At 39.4% G+C, this 18,205-nt stretch overlaps 1 protein-coding gene across 6 annotated transcripts in view; it reads right to left on the bottom strand.

Moving 5' to 3' along the window:
* The window catches only part of myt1lb (myelin transcription factor 1-like, b), a 105,780-nt gene continuing 87,575 nt past the window's right edge, over positions 1-18,205 (bottom strand). For 4 of the 6 annotated variants that reach the window (XM_088288648.1, XM_088288844.1, XM_088288704.1 and 1 more), the window contains 11 exons: positions 14,659-14,886; positions 11,575-11,693; positions 10,056-10,124; positions 9,628-9,690; positions 9,431-9,514; positions 6,178-6,399; positions 5,321-5,415; positions 4,771-4,874; positions 4,536-4,679; positions 2,773-2,835; positions 1-2,605 (listed from right to left, as the gene is read on the bottom strand). In XM_088288648.1, coding sequence (XP_088144774.1) covers positions 2,468-2,605; positions 2,773-2,835; positions 4,536-4,679; positions 4,771-4,874; positions 5,321-5,415; positions 6,178-6,399; positions 9,431-9,514; positions 9,628-9,690; positions 10,056-10,124; positions 11,575-11,693; positions 14,659-14,886 — 1,329 coding nt within the window. In that variant the 3' untranslated portion in view covers positions 1-2,467. The remainder of the gene's footprint in view (positions 2,606-2,772; positions 2,836-4,535; positions 4,680-4,770; positions 4,875-5,320; positions 5,416-6,177; positions 6,400-9,430; positions 9,515-9,627; positions 9,691-10,055; positions 10,125-11,574; positions 11,694-14,658; positions 14,887-18,205) is intronic. The other 2 variants (XM_088288816.1, XM_088288904.1) reach the window with 2 other exon arrangements.

Here is an 18,205-nt window from a genome sequence, read left to right as displayed (position 1 = left end):
GAACATGAGGCAGTTTACAGGCCTCTGGCAACACATTTTTCTTTATTCGAGTAAGATGTGTCAACATCCAGCATGACAAAAATTGTACAAAGTTCACAATTTATAAATGAAATATCACAGCAACTTGTGATCTCACACATTTATAGCAAAATTAAAATGTCAACAAATCCATGCTGTGTCGTACAAAAATAAATCAAACTTCAGTTCCACAGAGAGCACAATAGTTTATACAAAATCCAGTCTTTGTTCATGGTCACTGAAACCCATCTCAAAACTAAATGGTGCAAATAAAGTAATAAAATCTGATGTTCAACAATCTTTTTTGAATGAAAAGTCATCATTCTAAATATGTTGCAACCTTTTTGTGTTCCTATGAGATAGTCACAGATAACTCTTCGGATTTGTTATTTACGTACCAACGTCAGATGAGCAGTTTGTGCTTTAATAATCCCTTTTTCCATTTTGACTGATAATGACAATTAATCCCAAAAACTTGCACTAGCAATTACTCTACTGAAGCATCACTATATTGGCAAAAAGCTGCAGACACAATGCCGTGGAAAAAAGGCGAATGCAGTCATGGATGATGCGCACGAGAGAATCCCGGAAGTGGACGGCAAAGTTCATTTGATGAGATTTAGCTCCATTCGTTCCACACAAGGCAAATTCTGCTGAGCGCAAACAGCCGAACGACAGAATGCAGAGGCGCACACAGTCACGATGGGTGCGTGTGATGCTGGATTGTATCATTCTCTCGGAAGGTCTCGTTTCACCAGGCCTTGTTGTCTTCTGCTTTCTATTTTTTCTTCTTTTTTTTTTTTTTAAACCTTGAATTAATTGATTACTTAATTCCTTTGTACAGTGATTAGATATAAAGTGCTGCTGGGGGATAACTTCATCTTCCTAAAACATAGCAAAAATGAACATTGATCATGTTTTTACAATAGCCTACAGTACAACTGCTATGGTTATAGTCATCCTCTTCCCTGTTCTTCCTTTTTCAGTGGTACTTAATCCACACAGTGGCTCCAAGCTGTTAGTTGCTCCAATCGTGTGCCAAAGAGGTCACCTGGAAAATTGCACGTCGCCATATGTAAGGATAATATCTTCAAGGACAAGTGCAAATAGTCTACTGGCACATACGTGGGGACAGTGACCCTGTAAGTCCCGCTGTCTATAAATACTCTTTACAAAATCCTCCTTTTCGTCTCTCGGGTACTGCTTTTAGTTCTGTAAGAACATCAGAACATGGAAACGAAGGTGTCCCTGTGCAAAATATTACAGAAAAAAAGTGGAACCAAGGTTTCACTTTGACAACTCAACAATTAGATTCCTCCTACATTATTTTAAAAAACTTTTTTGTATTAAAAGATTTGTATAAAAACATCACTATTTTACATAGCTATATTAAAAAGATTAGTGTTGCCCCACTTTGTTTAAAAACAAGAAATTGCATATACCCTATATTTTGTCCCCTTGCAGATTGTATCTCATAACTATAATAAACTAATTATTTACTTTTTATATTGCTGAAGTATTATTTGAGTCGAGCAACACAATTTGGATTTCATAGGAGGATGTGAATGATATCTCGAGGTCGTTGCCTTAACAGTTGCAATTGCGATTGAGATGCATGTGACCGTACATGCACTGCACAGATTGATTCCTCTAGGAAATAATTTGGTCTCTTAAATCATGGGATTTCCACCATCGGGTTTCCGTGTAATGATGTGTACAATATAACTGCTCATACATACATTCATACATACGTCCGGTCAGTTTCCCCCTCTAGATTCATTTACAGCACCAAATACACTCCCACCCCACTTCAGCTACACGTATTTTTTTTTTTTTTAGAATAAAAGAAAACACAACATTTGTTTCAAGCATTGTCAAAAATAAAGTAATTTGCAAGCCAGCTCTTGCCCTTGAACACTCCACAAGCAAGACATAGGAAAAAAAAAGAAAAAAAAAATGTCAAACCACCCGTTGAGGCCAAAAATTATTTTTTCATTTTCATGTTGTTTTTTTGTCCTTTCAGATCACTGTCCAGCTCAACTTCTGTTTTGTCATCTAAAATGCTCTGAGGTCAAGCAATAAAAAGAACTCACGTTCCGTTAGTATCAGCTTACTGTTCAGTCGTATACACTAAAATGTGCATATGTGAGCAGCTAGAAACATTACATGACACTGTCAGCTCATATGAAAACGTACAAAATGTCCTCAAAAACTATTTTGCTGTTTATGCTTTTGTGTTCTTCCTCGAAGCAAGACCCCACCCCCCACCCCCGAAAAGAAAAGAAATTGTCTTATGTCTCTTGCTAAGCATAATAACTTTCTTTTTCATAAAGTATTCCGAATATTTAACACTGTACATTATATGTGACTGCTCTGCACCAAGGAGATGAAACCTTCACCGCTCTTGAGGATTAAGAGACACGGCCCACATCTTGCAGGGGTGAAATAGTTACACTTGGATCCCTTGGACCGCCTGCTTGATGTTGTCCAACAAGGCTTTGTTTTCTGGATTGTGGTATTGGTCTTGGGTTGTGTACATGTCCGTTAAGGAAGTGACATAGGCATCAAAGTTTTGTTCAATGGGCTCCTGGAGGTCCAAAAACATGACAAGAAGCGATTAGAGAGACTAATTCATTAAATAGATCCATTCATTGATATTGGGCCGACTAATATGCACACATAGTGGTCCAGTAAAATATGTGATTTATTGCTTTTTACAGTTTATGACCATAAATGTGAAATACAAAAACGTACTTGCTGGTGGAGTTGTAAACAACCGTTACTCCGAAGAAGAGGTTCTTTGTGTGCCAGCGGTTTCTGTGGAAATAAACAACATACCAGATCTTACATGCTTTTAGATGAATACAAAAATATTTCCTTACCATTTACTACATTTGTAATCAAGATGCATCTATACACGGTAGTATGCAGTTGTTTGCTTCAAAAATGTATATACGGGAATTTCTTTCACCTTCAAAAGCCAAATGTGAAATAAAAAATGTTTAATAAGACAACAATTAGACTTGGTATAAAGTTGTCAAACTTGGAACAACGTTCATCTCTCGCTGAAGGCACAAACACTTGTCTTGGGTGTGTAGACTTTCTGATAATCTAATGGAATTGTGGTGAATGTTTAATGACTGACTTCTCCATTTAAAAAAAGAAAAAAAAAAACTACAAAGACCACAAAATGCAATTCTCATACGACGAGAAATTGCATGTCTGTATACCAAAGTGAGAAAAATTGCAAAATGTCCCCAATAGTAGTTGTGAGCTGCAGGGATGACACATGAGCCATTCTACCTTTCTGTTCACACCGGGTTCTTGTTTTTCTTAACTTCTTTATAATTTCTGCCTTTAGTGGTCATGGATTTATTAGAAAAGGTAAGTAACCCATTTCAAATTGTTTGTTAATGTTGTTGTTTGATGATGGCATCTTGAATAGTACATTGGCGGGCATTTCAAATGGAATCCATTGCACACTTGCAGTTTAAGTCATGTCCAAAAAAAAAAATTGACTTGAGTTCTAAGCTCCCAGTAAACATGGAACTGTCTGAACATAAATGGATTTCCACACTAGGGCTATACAATATTGGAATTGTTGTTTTTAATCTTGTGCAATGCTGATGAAAATGATGTGGAAAAAAATTCAGGCTAATAACCTTGTGACATAAAAAACAGCACACTCTGTATTGTTTGGACAAATTATGACAGTGTCAATGGTAATTACAGTACAGCGGTTATAAGGAATGTCCCATTAGGGAAGGCAGCGCTTCACCTGTATGCGAAGAATGTAAAATAATTTGCAATAATAACCATGATTAGCCATAGGCTACATAAAATTGGTTTCCACTTTAGTTCTCTGATTTGTGAATTATAATCATTTTGTCTTTGAAAACACTAATGACTCTGATTCCATCTTTAAACTAGCTAAATTTGTGTCTTTCCTGCTCAAATACACAAGTGAGAGGGCAAGTGTGGCAGAAAGGTCCAGCCTGACCTCAGATCCTCCCAAAAAATAAAAATTGCACGGTTCAACAGCTCCATCCATTGGTCAAATGGCCGTACCAAAAAAGGGGAGACTATAGGGAAGTGCTTATTCTGTCAAACCTTTGTTTTGACCAATCCCGGCAACGCATGGAAATGTCGTCACCTGCCGTCACATGCGCCTTGCATTGACCAGCTGAGTCCTGTTATCTCGATGATTGGCACAGATGGCAAACGGCATCTTAACACAATGTATTTTTTTTTTAATCTAGCTGATTGTCAACCAAGAAACATTTTCGTCAAAGCCGCATAACCCGTCCCCCAACACACTGTTGCTTTGCGATTGGCTCGGGACCCAAATGGATTCTCGGGGTCTTGTGTAGTCACATACATCGCGAGAATTCAGCTTTCAGGGTTACCACACAACAGCATTAATGTGATTACATCATTCTCAACATTCACACAAACAAGCCTCTCCGCAATGACTGTTAACTGCAACTGTCTGGCTTGCCGCTCCTTGGGGCCCTTACCATATGGGGGAGCTGGGCATTAGCTAAACTGTTAACCAGTGACTGGCTGAGGTTGGCCAGCTCATGCAGGAGAGAGTCATTTTGCTGTTCAATCACCTTGTTTTCCTCCTCCATGGACTTCAAGTTGGACTCCATAGTGGTGATCTGAAGGGAGAAGAGGTACCAAGGCTCACAGAGATGACTTGGATATCTCACTCAGTCAGGTGGGATGAATGCCAATGCTTTAAAGTGTTACCTGAGTTCGGAGTTTGATCATGTCCGCTTCCACTTGTGAATTGGAGTCACTTAAGTCTTTGATTTCTTCATCCAGATGTTTGAGCTCCTCTTCGTGATCCAAACCTGCAGAGCGGCAAGTCACACGTTTGCGCAAGGCCTTGCAAAGGGGCTAAACTATGACAGCAGACTTCATATTTGATAGGGATCATTAAAATGACACATTAAAACTCTGCGGCAATGAATTATGAAGGACATTATGAGACACAATCTTCACCGCTATGAAATATTTGACATGGATCATTTTAGTCAATTAAAGGAAGAAAGAATCTCAGACAACTTTGGATGATGATCCTCTCTCATCATTTATGAGCATCTAAAATTCAGCAAAGGCTAAAGTTAAGTGTCAGCACGATATGTAGCTCAGTTAATCAATGTGAGATTTATGAACAGGCTACTTCTGGACTGGTGTCACTCCTTTGTGTCATCATTTACAACTTGCCCTTAAAAAGGAAGTGAAGGCAAAAATGTTCTTTCCGCTAATTGTGGATGTAAGTCATGGTTGTAGGTACCATTGCTGCTGCGCTGCTGCTTGATTGTGAGCATGTCCACTCCCGAGAGCCTGGCTTTCCTCATAGCAGAGGTGGCACGCGGACAGCCTGACAGACTGGAAAAGCAAATGTTTTATTTGGGACATATTCTGCACAGTCACACACGCATCTCTGCAAAGACAATAATCCCTGAGGTTATACACGTAGGACTTTGCCAAAATTTTAATTGCAAAACCTTGGGCATCACAGTTTTCATTGGGTTGCAACTTGTTCAAGTAAAATGCTGAAAACAAAGAGTGTCAAACTCATTTTTGTCGCAGGCCACGAGTACCGTGAATGGTGACACCAAATAAATGTATGATTGCCTCATTACAGATACACAACAAAGTGATGACTAGTTTTGAAATTAGAGGCCAGTAAAAAGAGTTTCTTGAAATATTACATTTATTTTTAAGGGAGGATTGATAAAAAAACATGCTTGCAATATCTCAAAGTTTTTCAAATGTGAAGACAATTTTCGTATTTTATCAAGAAACATGAAGTCACGCACTTTGCTTTTGCAAGGCACATAAAATGATGCGATAGGGCCAGATCTGGCCCTCTGGCCTTGAGTTTGAAACCTGTGCTGAAAACAGTTTTATTAATCACCAAGCAGGCTTGACCTCATCTTGTTGGATTTGGATTCCTTGTTCAGTGGTTGTGGATGTTTAAAATTCTATCATTAAAAAAAAATGATGATCATCATTGCCTAATCGAAGATATTATTAACCTTAGTAACAATTAAATTAGGGTTATTTAAATAACTTTTGATTTGATTCAACAAATGTGCCCACTAAATGATTACATTCATGCACTAAACAAATGAAGTCAATTGGTACCTTCGGTGTGTCAGGAAGCTGCCGCTGACGTGACCCGAGCCGTCGCAGCCTGGCGTGGGACAGGACATTCCCTCCGTCTTGCCAGACTTCCATGTGAACTGGATGCCATTTAGGTAGCCATCTTTTTGTCTCTTGGCCGCTATGGGACATCCTGATGCACTTCTGTGGGATGCATACTTTCCTGTCACATGACCCTGACCATCACAACCAGGAACAGGACACCTGCCGGGTCAAGAGTCAAACATGCACAGAGGACATATGCTAATAGTTGTATTGATCTGCAATGTTCCATCACATTTATGTTGATGACAGTAGACCTTTACGGTCGTTTTGTTTGCACGTGACGATGATGCAGCTGTATAACATCACAGAGTATGACTAGCTACAGCATCTATTACTCTCTGTTGTCTTCTTGAGACTCAAACAGCAGACTGTGCACACGTTTACATTTGCAGACAATTCTGTTGGTACTTATTTTGACGCAATCCTCGTGAATAAACTCCCCTGAAGGGTGTCTTTTTGAGACTGCATGTTTCATCTCCTTCCAGATTGTCAATAGATTGGAGACCAGGGACTGCTTAACAATATTAACAATATTTTTTTTTCTTAGCTGTGTTTTGCGGTCCTTGTCCTGTTGAAGGACCCATGACTTGCTGGTGAAAGCAATCTTTCGGACAACTGACAACATTCAATAACCTGTGTTGGATGGAGCAAAGCAGCCTAACCTGTTGTTGTTGTCGTTGCACACATGGCACAGGCACAATTGTTGCCACCCTCCCATTATTGAAAGAAAAAACAACAATGGTCATTGAAATAACCTGTAATTGACAATAATGGGATTTGATCCCAAACACGGGATTGTGACTCAAAACAGACACAGTTAAAAAACATAACTGGCTCTTAACAACAAAACAGAAGGATCCCTGACCTAAATCCGACCTAAAGGGATGTGGAAGGGGATGAAAGATGCCATTTTGAGAAGGCACCCGTCAAATCTGAGTTTGCTGGAGCAGTTTGCTCACTCAACAAAATACCCATCAACAGCAAAAGCATTATTTGTTAATTCTCAGCATAAACATTAGGCTATCGATAATTTGGTCAGCAGGTGTACATTCTCCATATTTCCTCCTCCTTTTGAAGTAAACTAAAATACTAGATTGATCAACCAATTTAAAGCCATCCCACTGACAATCTCATCACACCCACGCACACCTATGTCCCCATAATGCATAGAAACAAACACACACACGCGCACACACACAATGCATCACAGCAGAGCCTCTAATCAGATGCAATAAGGATTTAAGTAATTCCAAATGTCAAAACCTCACCGAATAGATTATGGGGAAGATAATGTCAGCCTCCAGAAGCATCATTTTTGCCTGCATATTGGGAATTATTGGTCTGAGATCAACTTGATGATTTTTAGATATCCTTTTAATTCCCTTTGATGTAGACTGAAGCTTCTTTTTTAGAGCCAAGCACATTTTATCTTCATGTTTGGTCGATTCCCAAAAAAATCTCAGCAAATATGCAAACAAAGATGTCACAAAATGTGTGCATAGGTTTGGGTCTTTTTTTTTTCAGATGAATGGCTCCAGGTGGATAATTGTACCATTTAATGGAATTTCAGTTAATTGTACTGCCTGCAACTAAATCTCGCTGGCATAGATACGGTAGATGAACAAAGACAAATTATTTGTAGTGAGTAAATGATAATAAAACACTGATCTGCTACAACTACAATAAGTGTGATCTTTAGTTAAATTATTACGACACTCTAAAGTGTTATGATGAAGTCCTCACACGTGTTGTTTTACCTGTCGTTCATTTTTTCAACAAGGGGATTTGAAGTCATGGAAGTGTGTTGGTCCAGTTTTGTCCTTCTTGTTTGATTTGTTCTCGGGGGGCCTCTCCCATGACAACATTCAAGACTTTCCTTTAAAAGCTACTACAAGGCTATCCTTTTGAACAGCAATGTTAATGTGCATTTTGACGATTAACACTTTAATGTGACATATGGAAAAGTGCTTTAATACCTTGAAACATACATAACAGCTACTTGTCTGTTACAATGTCTGAAATATCCGTATTCGGAAAAGCCTTCTTGTGCAAAAACAGAGAGACTAATTGCACATGTTCATAGGGGACATTTGCCTCACACGAAGCAGCTGACGTTTGATATGCATAAATAAAGGACGACAAAAACAATGGAAGCAGATTTTTTGTCTCAATAATTGTCATCTCATTTGCTTGTCCTTTCATTTATTGCACTGCTTATTCAATCCGAGCCCCATTTATATCTAAAACTCAGAACTGTGACATGTGAACCACTCGGCCACTGTGATGTCACCTTCTGAAATAATGTTCCTCAAAAGAAGCGCCCATATTCTGTACATAGCATATTTCAATTCCATTCATTCGAGCAGCGGCACATGTGGTACATCACCCTCCAACAAACATTTAGTTTGAGAATAGCCCAAGTGTGTTGTTTGTGTTCTGCACCACAAGAGAAATCAATTTGGCTGCAGGAGGGAGGCCGCAGAAGCCCACTGAGGGATTTAGGTAACGTCCAATCAATCTCTCCCCGCCTCTCTGCTTGCCAATCACTCACTCCCTTCTCTCCTGGTGGTTCTGCAGGAGCGCACCAAATACTACACCAGTTTGGTAAATGGCGACAAGCTCAAGATTTACTTACAACTTGGATCTCATCATGGTGGGTACATTTGTTGCACATGCAATACCACGGTTTAATGTCGTAGTTATTTTGCGTTCACTGTGGTGTAAAGTCTCATTTTAGAATCTCATATTTTCTGGATGTATCAGGGCTGTAATAATTTTCAAAAATGCTTTTTTTTTTTTTAGTTTTGTTTTTATTAGTTTAAGTATTAGTTTTAGTTGTATAGGTTTGGTGTATTTTTTGAGTGAAAGATTTGAAAAAAAACAAAAAAAAAAAAAAACGATTACAATAAGCATTGTGTAATAAACTGGAGAAAATTACAGTTCCAGAATGACTGTACACCATCTTTCATAAATACTGCACATTCATCATTTGAAAGAAACCCCACAGCTCATGTTTGAAAGTAATTAACAAAGATGAAAACAAAGGACATTTTCGTTTTATTTATAGTTAGTTTTAATTCGTTTTGTAGATGTACAAAGTAAAATGTAGTTTCAATTATTATTTTTTTTTTTAAAGTGCTGTCATTTTTTTCCATTTTATTTTGTATTTTATATTTTTAGTTTGTCCTACCTGATAGGCTCTTGATCTTCCTTGTTCTCTTTGCTGTGGATGATCTTTATCCCACTTTTCCTGGCCCGTGGACACCCTGAGAGGCTGCAGATAAATTGTTGCAAATGGGAAAAACATATTTAAAAATAAATACGTCACTTTTCTTTTGTCAGAGTTCAGTCAGCAGGTCTATTTCTTGTGAAGTCAGCGCTGCATACCTTCTATGAGAGGCGTAGTTGCCAGTGATATGTCCCGAACCGTCGCACCCTGGTGTCGGGCACCTGGGGCAGAAAACACAAAAAGGGCTCAGGGCCTAGCATCATGTAAATAAATATAAAAAAAGATATACTCATTTTCGTTTCTACTAAATTACAAAATGAACTTGTTAATAAAATTAAAACAACGTGAAAACAATTTCAAAAAAGGCCAAGAAAAGTTGGGACCTGCACATGCTGATATACAAACTGTATGTTCTACAGAGTTGTTCAATACTTCTTCAAAGGCAAGGAAACTCACTAAATCTCTTTTCATTAATGAGTTACTTTCAAATTAAGCGAAATAAGACCAACTTTGTAGTGACTTTGTCTTTATTTGAAACATGATGAAAGGCAGAAGTGTAAATCGCACAAGTCTTCTCACGCCTTACTTGAGCTCTTGCGCGTTGTTGGCCAGCATACTCCGAATACTTTTATCAGCTAAGGGGCAACCTGAAAGACTGAGAAATACACCCCGACATTAGCAATAAAACAATGATGAGGAACCCAAACAATTGGAGCAAAATTGACATGAACAAACACTTGAGAATGCAAAACAGTCATGATATGTAGAACACGTGTTGTTGGTTGCTGTATTCGTGCACATTAGTGTAGTGAACACGCACTCCACACAATGCACTTACCTAATTGACATATTTTCAAAGATATGATTGACTTGATGAGGAAAGTGACATGAGCTCAAGTGTACCTTACAGACTGGCATCATTCAACTCTTGCAAAACTATTTCATTAACAAGCAACACTGTGTAAAATGTCATGCTCTAAACCAGGGGTGGGCAAACTTTTTGATTGGCGGGCCACAGTGGGTTCTAAAATTTGACAGCTGGATGGAGTGTTTTGGGAACCTCACCTCATCAGAGAAAAAAAACCCCATATAATTTTAAATGAAAGCATTACGACAATATATATGTCTTTGAAAAACCACAGTATTTCGAAAATGAAACAATAACAAGGTTTATTCATTTAATTTTTTTCAAATTGGGCGGGCCGGATTAAAACGTTTAACGGGCCGCATGTAGCCCCGGGGCCGTAGTTTGCCCAGGCATGCTCTAAACGGTTAAAGCTGTGGTGCAAAAAAAACAAAACAAAACAATAATAATAATTATAATTTTTCAAAGTTATTATTTGAAGGTTTATTTTGAAGATTCCATCTTTACAAACTGTAGTCTTCAAACTGATATTAGACTTATTTGAGGCTGCCAATTTGCCAAAGAATATTGACAGCGTTGTCGAGGTAAACTGAAAACAATAAATAGGAGGAGACCACCAGGAGAAAAGGAAGTCACACCTTCGATGTGAGGCGAAATTGCTCGTCAAGTGACCACTTCCGTCACACCCCGGTGTGGGACATCTGTCACCGAAAAAATAGACAGATTTACAAAGCCAAAAGGAAGGAGAAGAAAATGTGAAAATTGCAGAAAAGAGGGTGTTGAGATTGTTGTTGGCTTTCATTGTTTCCAGTTTAGCTTCACTGTCTGTGATTCCTTTCATGGTTGGGACTCCTCATCTAATTTATATTTTGGTTGTTGTGTAAGACTGAAAAATCAAACTACAAAGAGAGAGCTAACTACAAGCAAGCTTCATTGTTCATTCACTATGCTAAACTTTTTTTTTGCTCTTTTGCACTACGAGAATGACACCATCTACCGGCTAGCAAATTCCTTGTGAGTTTTTTAACTTGGTACAAAACAGATTACTCTGATTCAGTGTGGACTAATGGATATAAAGCTGCTGAATGAAATAAGAAAACAGCAAGCACACACAACAGGATGGAAAAGCGCAAGCAAGATAAGTGGCACTCTACAAATAATGATTGAATGTGGCTTAGATGGACAGTGCAGGTGTGTCTTGTCTACATAAAACAGATACGTCATTGTGGCTGATTCTTACGTTATCAGGTCCTTCTTACTCTCCTTGCACTGGGCATACTTGGGCTTGGGACTGGGCATGTTGACATCTGTGGTGTAGGAGCGGTCCTCCAGTAGGTCTTGGAATGGGTCCAGGTCATCCTGCAGGATGTAGAAAAGAGAGGAAGAGATGATGTCATACAGAAGCACATTTTAACTCATTCACTGCCAGCCCAGGTAAAATGAAAGTACGTCTATATCCGTCAATGGTAGCGAATGAGTTAAGAAGACTTGACCACAATTCTACAACAAATCATGCATTTGCCTGCAGTGTTTTAGGGGACCCTGAGGCCCCAAAGCCTCATACGACACTAAAAAGAGTAAGATCATGATTGTCAGAGGTGGAGAAGACTGACAATCAACCTTTGCTGACTTTCATTTGGCTGGCAATGCACTCCATTCTCTATAAATTGTCACTGACTAATATAAACACATTTACATTTGTTATCAACTGTTTCGTTCAGTCTCTTGTCAGTTGACCTGAGTGCCAAAACAAATTGGCATAATCAAAGCTGTGTTTTCCAATTGTTGTAGCAGTACCGTTACACAAAGTAAAATGGAATTAATTTCAAACCTTAATACCACAGTGGTAACAGTTTGGCCATTTCCTGTTAGCATGCAAATATAGTGTGACTTGCTTTATAGCGGAAGGCAGAATGCTGCTGGCTCTTTATTTCATTCACATCCATACCACACTTGTACTGCAACCAGGTGAAAGAAGACATTCTGAAGCTGATAAAAATACATCTGCCACTCAAGTGGTCCTTTGGGCTACCTGGTGACTGTGGGCACTATGTTGGTTAGACCTGATCTAGAGTCTTTAATTGAACTAAAATCCTGCACATGTTTTTGGATGGGAGACAAGCTTATCTGTTTAAAAAAAAACTTAAAATTAAAATGATATCAGTTTATCACAGTTGAATAATGTGCAATGCAAAATTAAGCACGTCTTTTCAGTTCAGGGAGAAAAATGCAGATCTGTGTTGAGATAAATTATCTCAACATAATCTCAGATAATGTGATGAATCAGTTCTTATAATCATAAGAAACTCATGCTGATATGCACCCAAATCATGGATAGCAAGAACATCACTACTACAACGACTACTACTAAAAAACAAACAAAAACAAAAACAAAGGTTTAACGTGGTATCGCAATAATACCTCATAGTTCTGAGATTCAAAGTTCAAATCTGAGTTCTGGCCTTCTCAGGTTAAGTTTAGATCTTTCCCCGGGCATTCCCAAAACATGTATGTTGCTTTAAAATTGAGTGCTCTAAATAGTCCATATGCGAGGATGTGAGTGTACATGGTAGTTTGTCTACATGTGCCTGCAATTGACTGGTGATAAGACTCAGGCACATCCGCCCGCTTGCCCAAAATCAGCTGCTCCAGCTCAATTGGGACCTAAATGAGGGCAAGCAGTATAGAACATGGATGAATGGAGGCTCAATGTGGTCGTTGATGGATGTAGCTATTGAGCCTAACCTTGCTATCCGAATAGGCTCTTCTTTGTGAGCTTCACTGCAGGTACAGGTATACAGTATTGATTTTTTTTCCATTCTGAAGAACAATTGAGGGAGTTGGCTGGGCTTGTTCTTGTAATCCACAATTCAGCCACTAGATGGCAATGCCGCGTCGTACCACCATAAAAAGGGCCGCGCTTTGTCTGCAGTGTGTGCAACGTGCAACCAGGGCACGGCGGCAGTTGATGCAATTCTCTTTTCTATTTTTTTCTTCTTCTATGCCCGCAGTGTACGTACAGTATAGCTTATGAACAGACATTACCTGAAATTGTCCGAAATGACTCTGGTATACTTAAACTGTATGTGTGAGGCTGCGTCTCGTACGCCTCGACAATTAAAACAAGTCAGAAAGCTAGCAGGCACGCATCGCAAAAAGTAGGCTCGCTTTGGATCGTACTCAAACATAGACTTACACACACGCATGCAGACAAAGCATATACAGAGCAGATACACACAGATAGAGAGAGAGAGAGAGAGAGAGAGAGAGAGAGGGGGAGAGAGAGAGAGAGAGAGAGAGAGAGAGAGAAAGAGAAAAAGGGAGAGCGAGCGAGCGAGCAAGAGACTGCACATTGGGGCGCCTGTGCACATCGACAGATGCACCCAGCAGTGGTGCATTGATTTCCAGCAGTTCTTTGATGAGATGAGCTATTCCGCCTCCCTCCCAAGGTGCTACTTTGCATAATTCATCTCAGAGAAGAGCAAAATGTGAAAAAAAAAGAAAGGTAGGATGATGTGGGGAACATGACACAAACAGAGGAGATACCTCAATGCATTTTACTACTGACGTCAATTCACTTTTAGGACTTGCCTGAGAAATGTATATTTATTACTTTTTGAGTGTTCCAAATACGACAGTGAGTGAAGACAGGAGGCGAGAGACCCAGATATGACGTTCAAACAGCAATGCAAATGTTTGACTATGTGGAATCTGTACATGGAGGGAAGGTTTAAGCTCAGACAGTTTGAAGTGAAGCATCTGCATCATCAATCTGTGCTGTCTAAAACCACCTCCATCCCAGAAAAATCTCACTGTAATGCTATAATTTACTGTATGTGTCATTACTCTTCATTACAGTTATTCAACCTCATTGCGTTCATTGCGATTTTTTTTTTTTAGGAGGAAATTAATCCACAAAATGAGGCAAGACGACATGAAAGCACACTACACTGATAACTTTACCGGCAAATTGCGACAAGATGTTCAAGTCACGACACCTATGGTAACACTTTTCTATAAGACTTGTATCTTTGTATGTTTTTTTTTGTTGGAACATTTGAGAGGTCTGAGGTGTGGTTGATATTATCAGGGCTGTCTGGTCCTTCCATACCAAACTCATCCAACCATGACTACATGGACCTTGTTTTGTCATGCTTCAAATGAATCAATCAATTAGGACTGAACATAACAGAAACAGAAGCCATCGTTTCAATTTAAATATTTTTTATGTCACTGAAATAGAGTGATGCACCAACAGTTCCAAGAATTTGAACAAATATATTTTATCACATGAATCAAATGATATTTGTATTCCTTCTTTTACCTCTTTCTCGTCCTCATCTATGTGTTTGATCTTGGTGTAGTCTACAGGCAGGTCCCAACAGTCGGCAGCGTCGCCCATGCCGTAGCAGCGGGAGCCCAGAAGGGCAGCTTGCCTCTGCGGGGACATTGGCTCTAGCGGGGTGAGCACAGAGTCCCCTCCGCCGCTGCACAGACGCTTGCTCATACTCAGGTCCAATGTACCGTTCTCGTCAACATCCAGGCTGGGACTCTGGATGTGGTGGTGGTTGGAAGGTGTAAAGTGAAAGCGCATGATGTTGGTGATGCATGTGTGTGTGTTGGGGTTTTCAGTCCAATGATAATGGATGAAGGGAAAATGATACATCAGAATGTAAAATAGAAAGAGAGAAGAGACAGAGACAGAGGGTTTGAGATTAAATAACAGTCAACAGCTCTATAAAACAACGATTGAATTTAAATAGAAATACAGGGAATAGCGTCTATTTCCACATTTCCTTTTTCAATTCAGCTATCGCAAACGAGCTATGTTTTTTTTTTTTTTTTTTTAACAAATTCTCTTCTGAATAACAAAGCATGTACTTTAGCAATACTACTGCCCTTGCAAAGGGCCAAAAGTGGACGAGGTCATCAGTGCTCAAGGACGAGCGAATCCCTCTGCGAGCATGTCTTTTTCTCTGTATCTCTCTCTTTCCTTCCAGCCTGCTGTAGAGTGTGTCCCATGTTCGGCGCAGTCACAAGTGGGTGTGCTTGCACAACTGTGTGTTGCACTCGTGTGACTCTAATGTGAGTGGACGTCATGGGATGGAGGTGGTGGAGGGGGTGAGGGGCTGAGGACTCGGGGTTGGCTTCAAGAGCAGTCATGAGTAGCAATGGCTGCAACTAGACGGCTCCAAACCCAAAAATAGAGACACAACCATGCTGTGCACCAACAAAAAAGTGGGCCACGGCTCACTATTCTATATTTTCTTTATTGCTTGTTCCTCTCGGTCTATACACTATCATCATGAGATTAAGTATTTTATAAAGGAAAAAAAATGTATCACAGACAAATTTCCCCATTGTGGGACTAATAAAGGACATCTTATCTTATCTTACACTATTGGGTAAAGCTGCGCCATTTAAAAAGATCCAATACAGGATGTAAGAAATGCCTTTAAAATACAATCAGACTCAGTTCTGATTGAAACTGTCGTGGAGATATTTTGTATATTATTGTACTTATAATTTGTACTGTAACTGTACTGTGGCGAATGAGATATGGTTCTAATATTTTGATATTCTTGTGCAGCAATTATTACCCAGAAATTTGAATATACTATCGGTGAAATTCAGTTCTACACCCAGGCAAACCACAATTATGAAGATAGTTATTTGATCTATCTGCCATCAACAATCAAAACTGACCATTATCTTTATATATACAAAAAAAAAAAAAGGCATCATTGCTTCTTTCGGACCTTATTAGAGTTTGCAGTTATACCTAATGTTGTGGTTGTGTCCTCCCTAATCTGTATAACGCTTGATTCAAATTCCATCATCGCCTCTTCACTTTGTCCCCCCCTCACAAGGAATAATATAGATTGTGGCCGTGGTCTCCTGGTGTCACGAGCTAAAACCTCCTGGTTGAGAAGATTTTGGACTTAAAATAGTTTAGTGACATGTAAAATGTTGTACTTGTTCTTTTTTTCAGGTTGAAGAATGACATTCAAAAAACATTTTGTGTGTTTGGATACATTTAAACAGCAGAGGCGGGCATTCTGTAAGTACTGAAACAAGAATGATGGACTAAGTACCGACAGAGGTATTTTATATTAATTTTTTTGTTTGTCAGTCTAATCTGCACTAACCGGGTCAAGTACTAAGGGAGTGAGGGGCTGATGGATTGGCATTAGATGGACTGGCGGACCGTTGAAACTTTCCAAGTGATGACGTAAACGCGGTTAAAACAATATGGTGGACTGACTGACGGTTACAGTTTGGTTCTGCTTGAAAAAAAAAATGACGGACTGACAATGTGCCCAAGCCGCTGATGATGACCAATGACAGATTGGCACATTTTTGTAAATTGCCCCCCTCAGTCAAAGAAAGTCAAACAAGCATACAAGTTGAGTCGAGACTATTGCCTTGCACACACAGCGTTCCTCTTTGTTTGTTGGTGTATTTTTATTGGATTTCCTTGAAAATGCCAACTGCACATGCTTGTTTGACGATGTCCAAGCTAGGGCTGGGCGATATGACCTCAAATCAATATCGTGAGAAATTGAGCAATTTTACCTCGATAACGATAAATGCACGATAAATTTCCCCCGTGGACTAAAATCAAAATAAATGCAGGAAATGCATATTGACTGTTTTTTTTATTGACCAACTGGTACACATTACTTTCAATGAAAAATAAAAGTACAAAAATCATTTGAATAAACATTCCAAATAGCTTGCTTTGGATGACTTGAACAATGTCACAAAGAAAAAGGGTCCCTCTTGAAAAATCTTTTTCTGCAAATAGATTGCGCCAAGATGCTGGCAGGATGTAAATAAAGCCAAATAAAAAAAAATGCTAAATAAAATGAAAGAAAATGTCAATGCAAGCCAAATAAACAAGTGTGCATCATCGGGGAAAATGTGCTGTCTCGAGTACTCTGGTGCGCAGTCGCCACTTGTCGTCTATGTAATGCACAGTCAGGCTCAATCAGGGATCCATGTTGCGACCCGACCACAAGTCGGATGGAGATGCAAAATGCTTGACATGTCTAAGCTCCCGGCCCGATGTAGTCCATATTGGGAAATACGGCTTTCATGAAGCATTTAAATCCTGTGCGCGCCACTGTAACTAGAGGAGCGAAATCTTTAGCTATGTGCTAGGCTATCGCGTCCACCTCTGAGACGTTCTCTCGTATGGTGTCGCTTCCGTTATAGGCTGTTGTTACTTGTCGAACCTTGCTTCTCACTTTGAACTTTTAGCACAGCATGGTTGTGTTGTGGGTGGTGAAAAAGCTTCCGGATTTGAATAGCCAGCTTCGACCGCGACGTCTGTTTTCTCTCTCGATCAGACGGGTGGAGTCACGTGACTAGAGGCGCCGTAGTCGTCTTAAAGGGGCATGAACATTGCCGCAGACAGAAAAGGCTTTTCTTTTTTTTTTAAACACCGAATTTACCGACATGGGCAAAATGATTTCGGTCATTGGAATAAATTTCGGTAACGGTAAATTTTCGGTTTATCGCCCAGCCCTAGTCCAAGCATATTATTATACCCAACTTGCCTTTTTATGAGTAATGAATGTCATTATTCACCCTGAAAAAAAAACAATAAATAAAGTATGAAACTAATATTTAAGTTAGTCATTTTAATTTATTAAATTTTTCATCTATTTAAGATATGAGATTGTTTGAGCAAGTTCCAGCTATGTTATTAAACTGTGAAATGATACCAAATTGGGAGGGGGGCAGTCTGTATGTGACAAGAACTTCAGAAATACCCATGTATTAAATATTAAAACTAGTTCAGGTTGTACCCCGCCCACTGCCTGACGACAGCTGGGATGGGCTCCAGCACCCGCCACGACTCTTGA

The sequence above is a fragment of the Idiotropiscis lumnitzeri genome, chromosome 1, assembly GCF_059441095.1.
Source record: "Idiotropiscis lumnitzeri isolate Australia: NSW breed Sydney's pygmy pipehorse chromosome 1, RoL_Ilum_1.0, whole genome shotgun sequence".
Lineage (NCBI taxonomy): Eukaryota > Metazoa > Chordata > Actinopteri > Syngnathiformes > Syngnathidae > Idiotropiscis > Idiotropiscis lumnitzeri.
The sequence above is the reverse complement of the archived record's forward strand: the minus strand, read 5'-3'. Positions and strand labels throughout refer to the sequence as shown.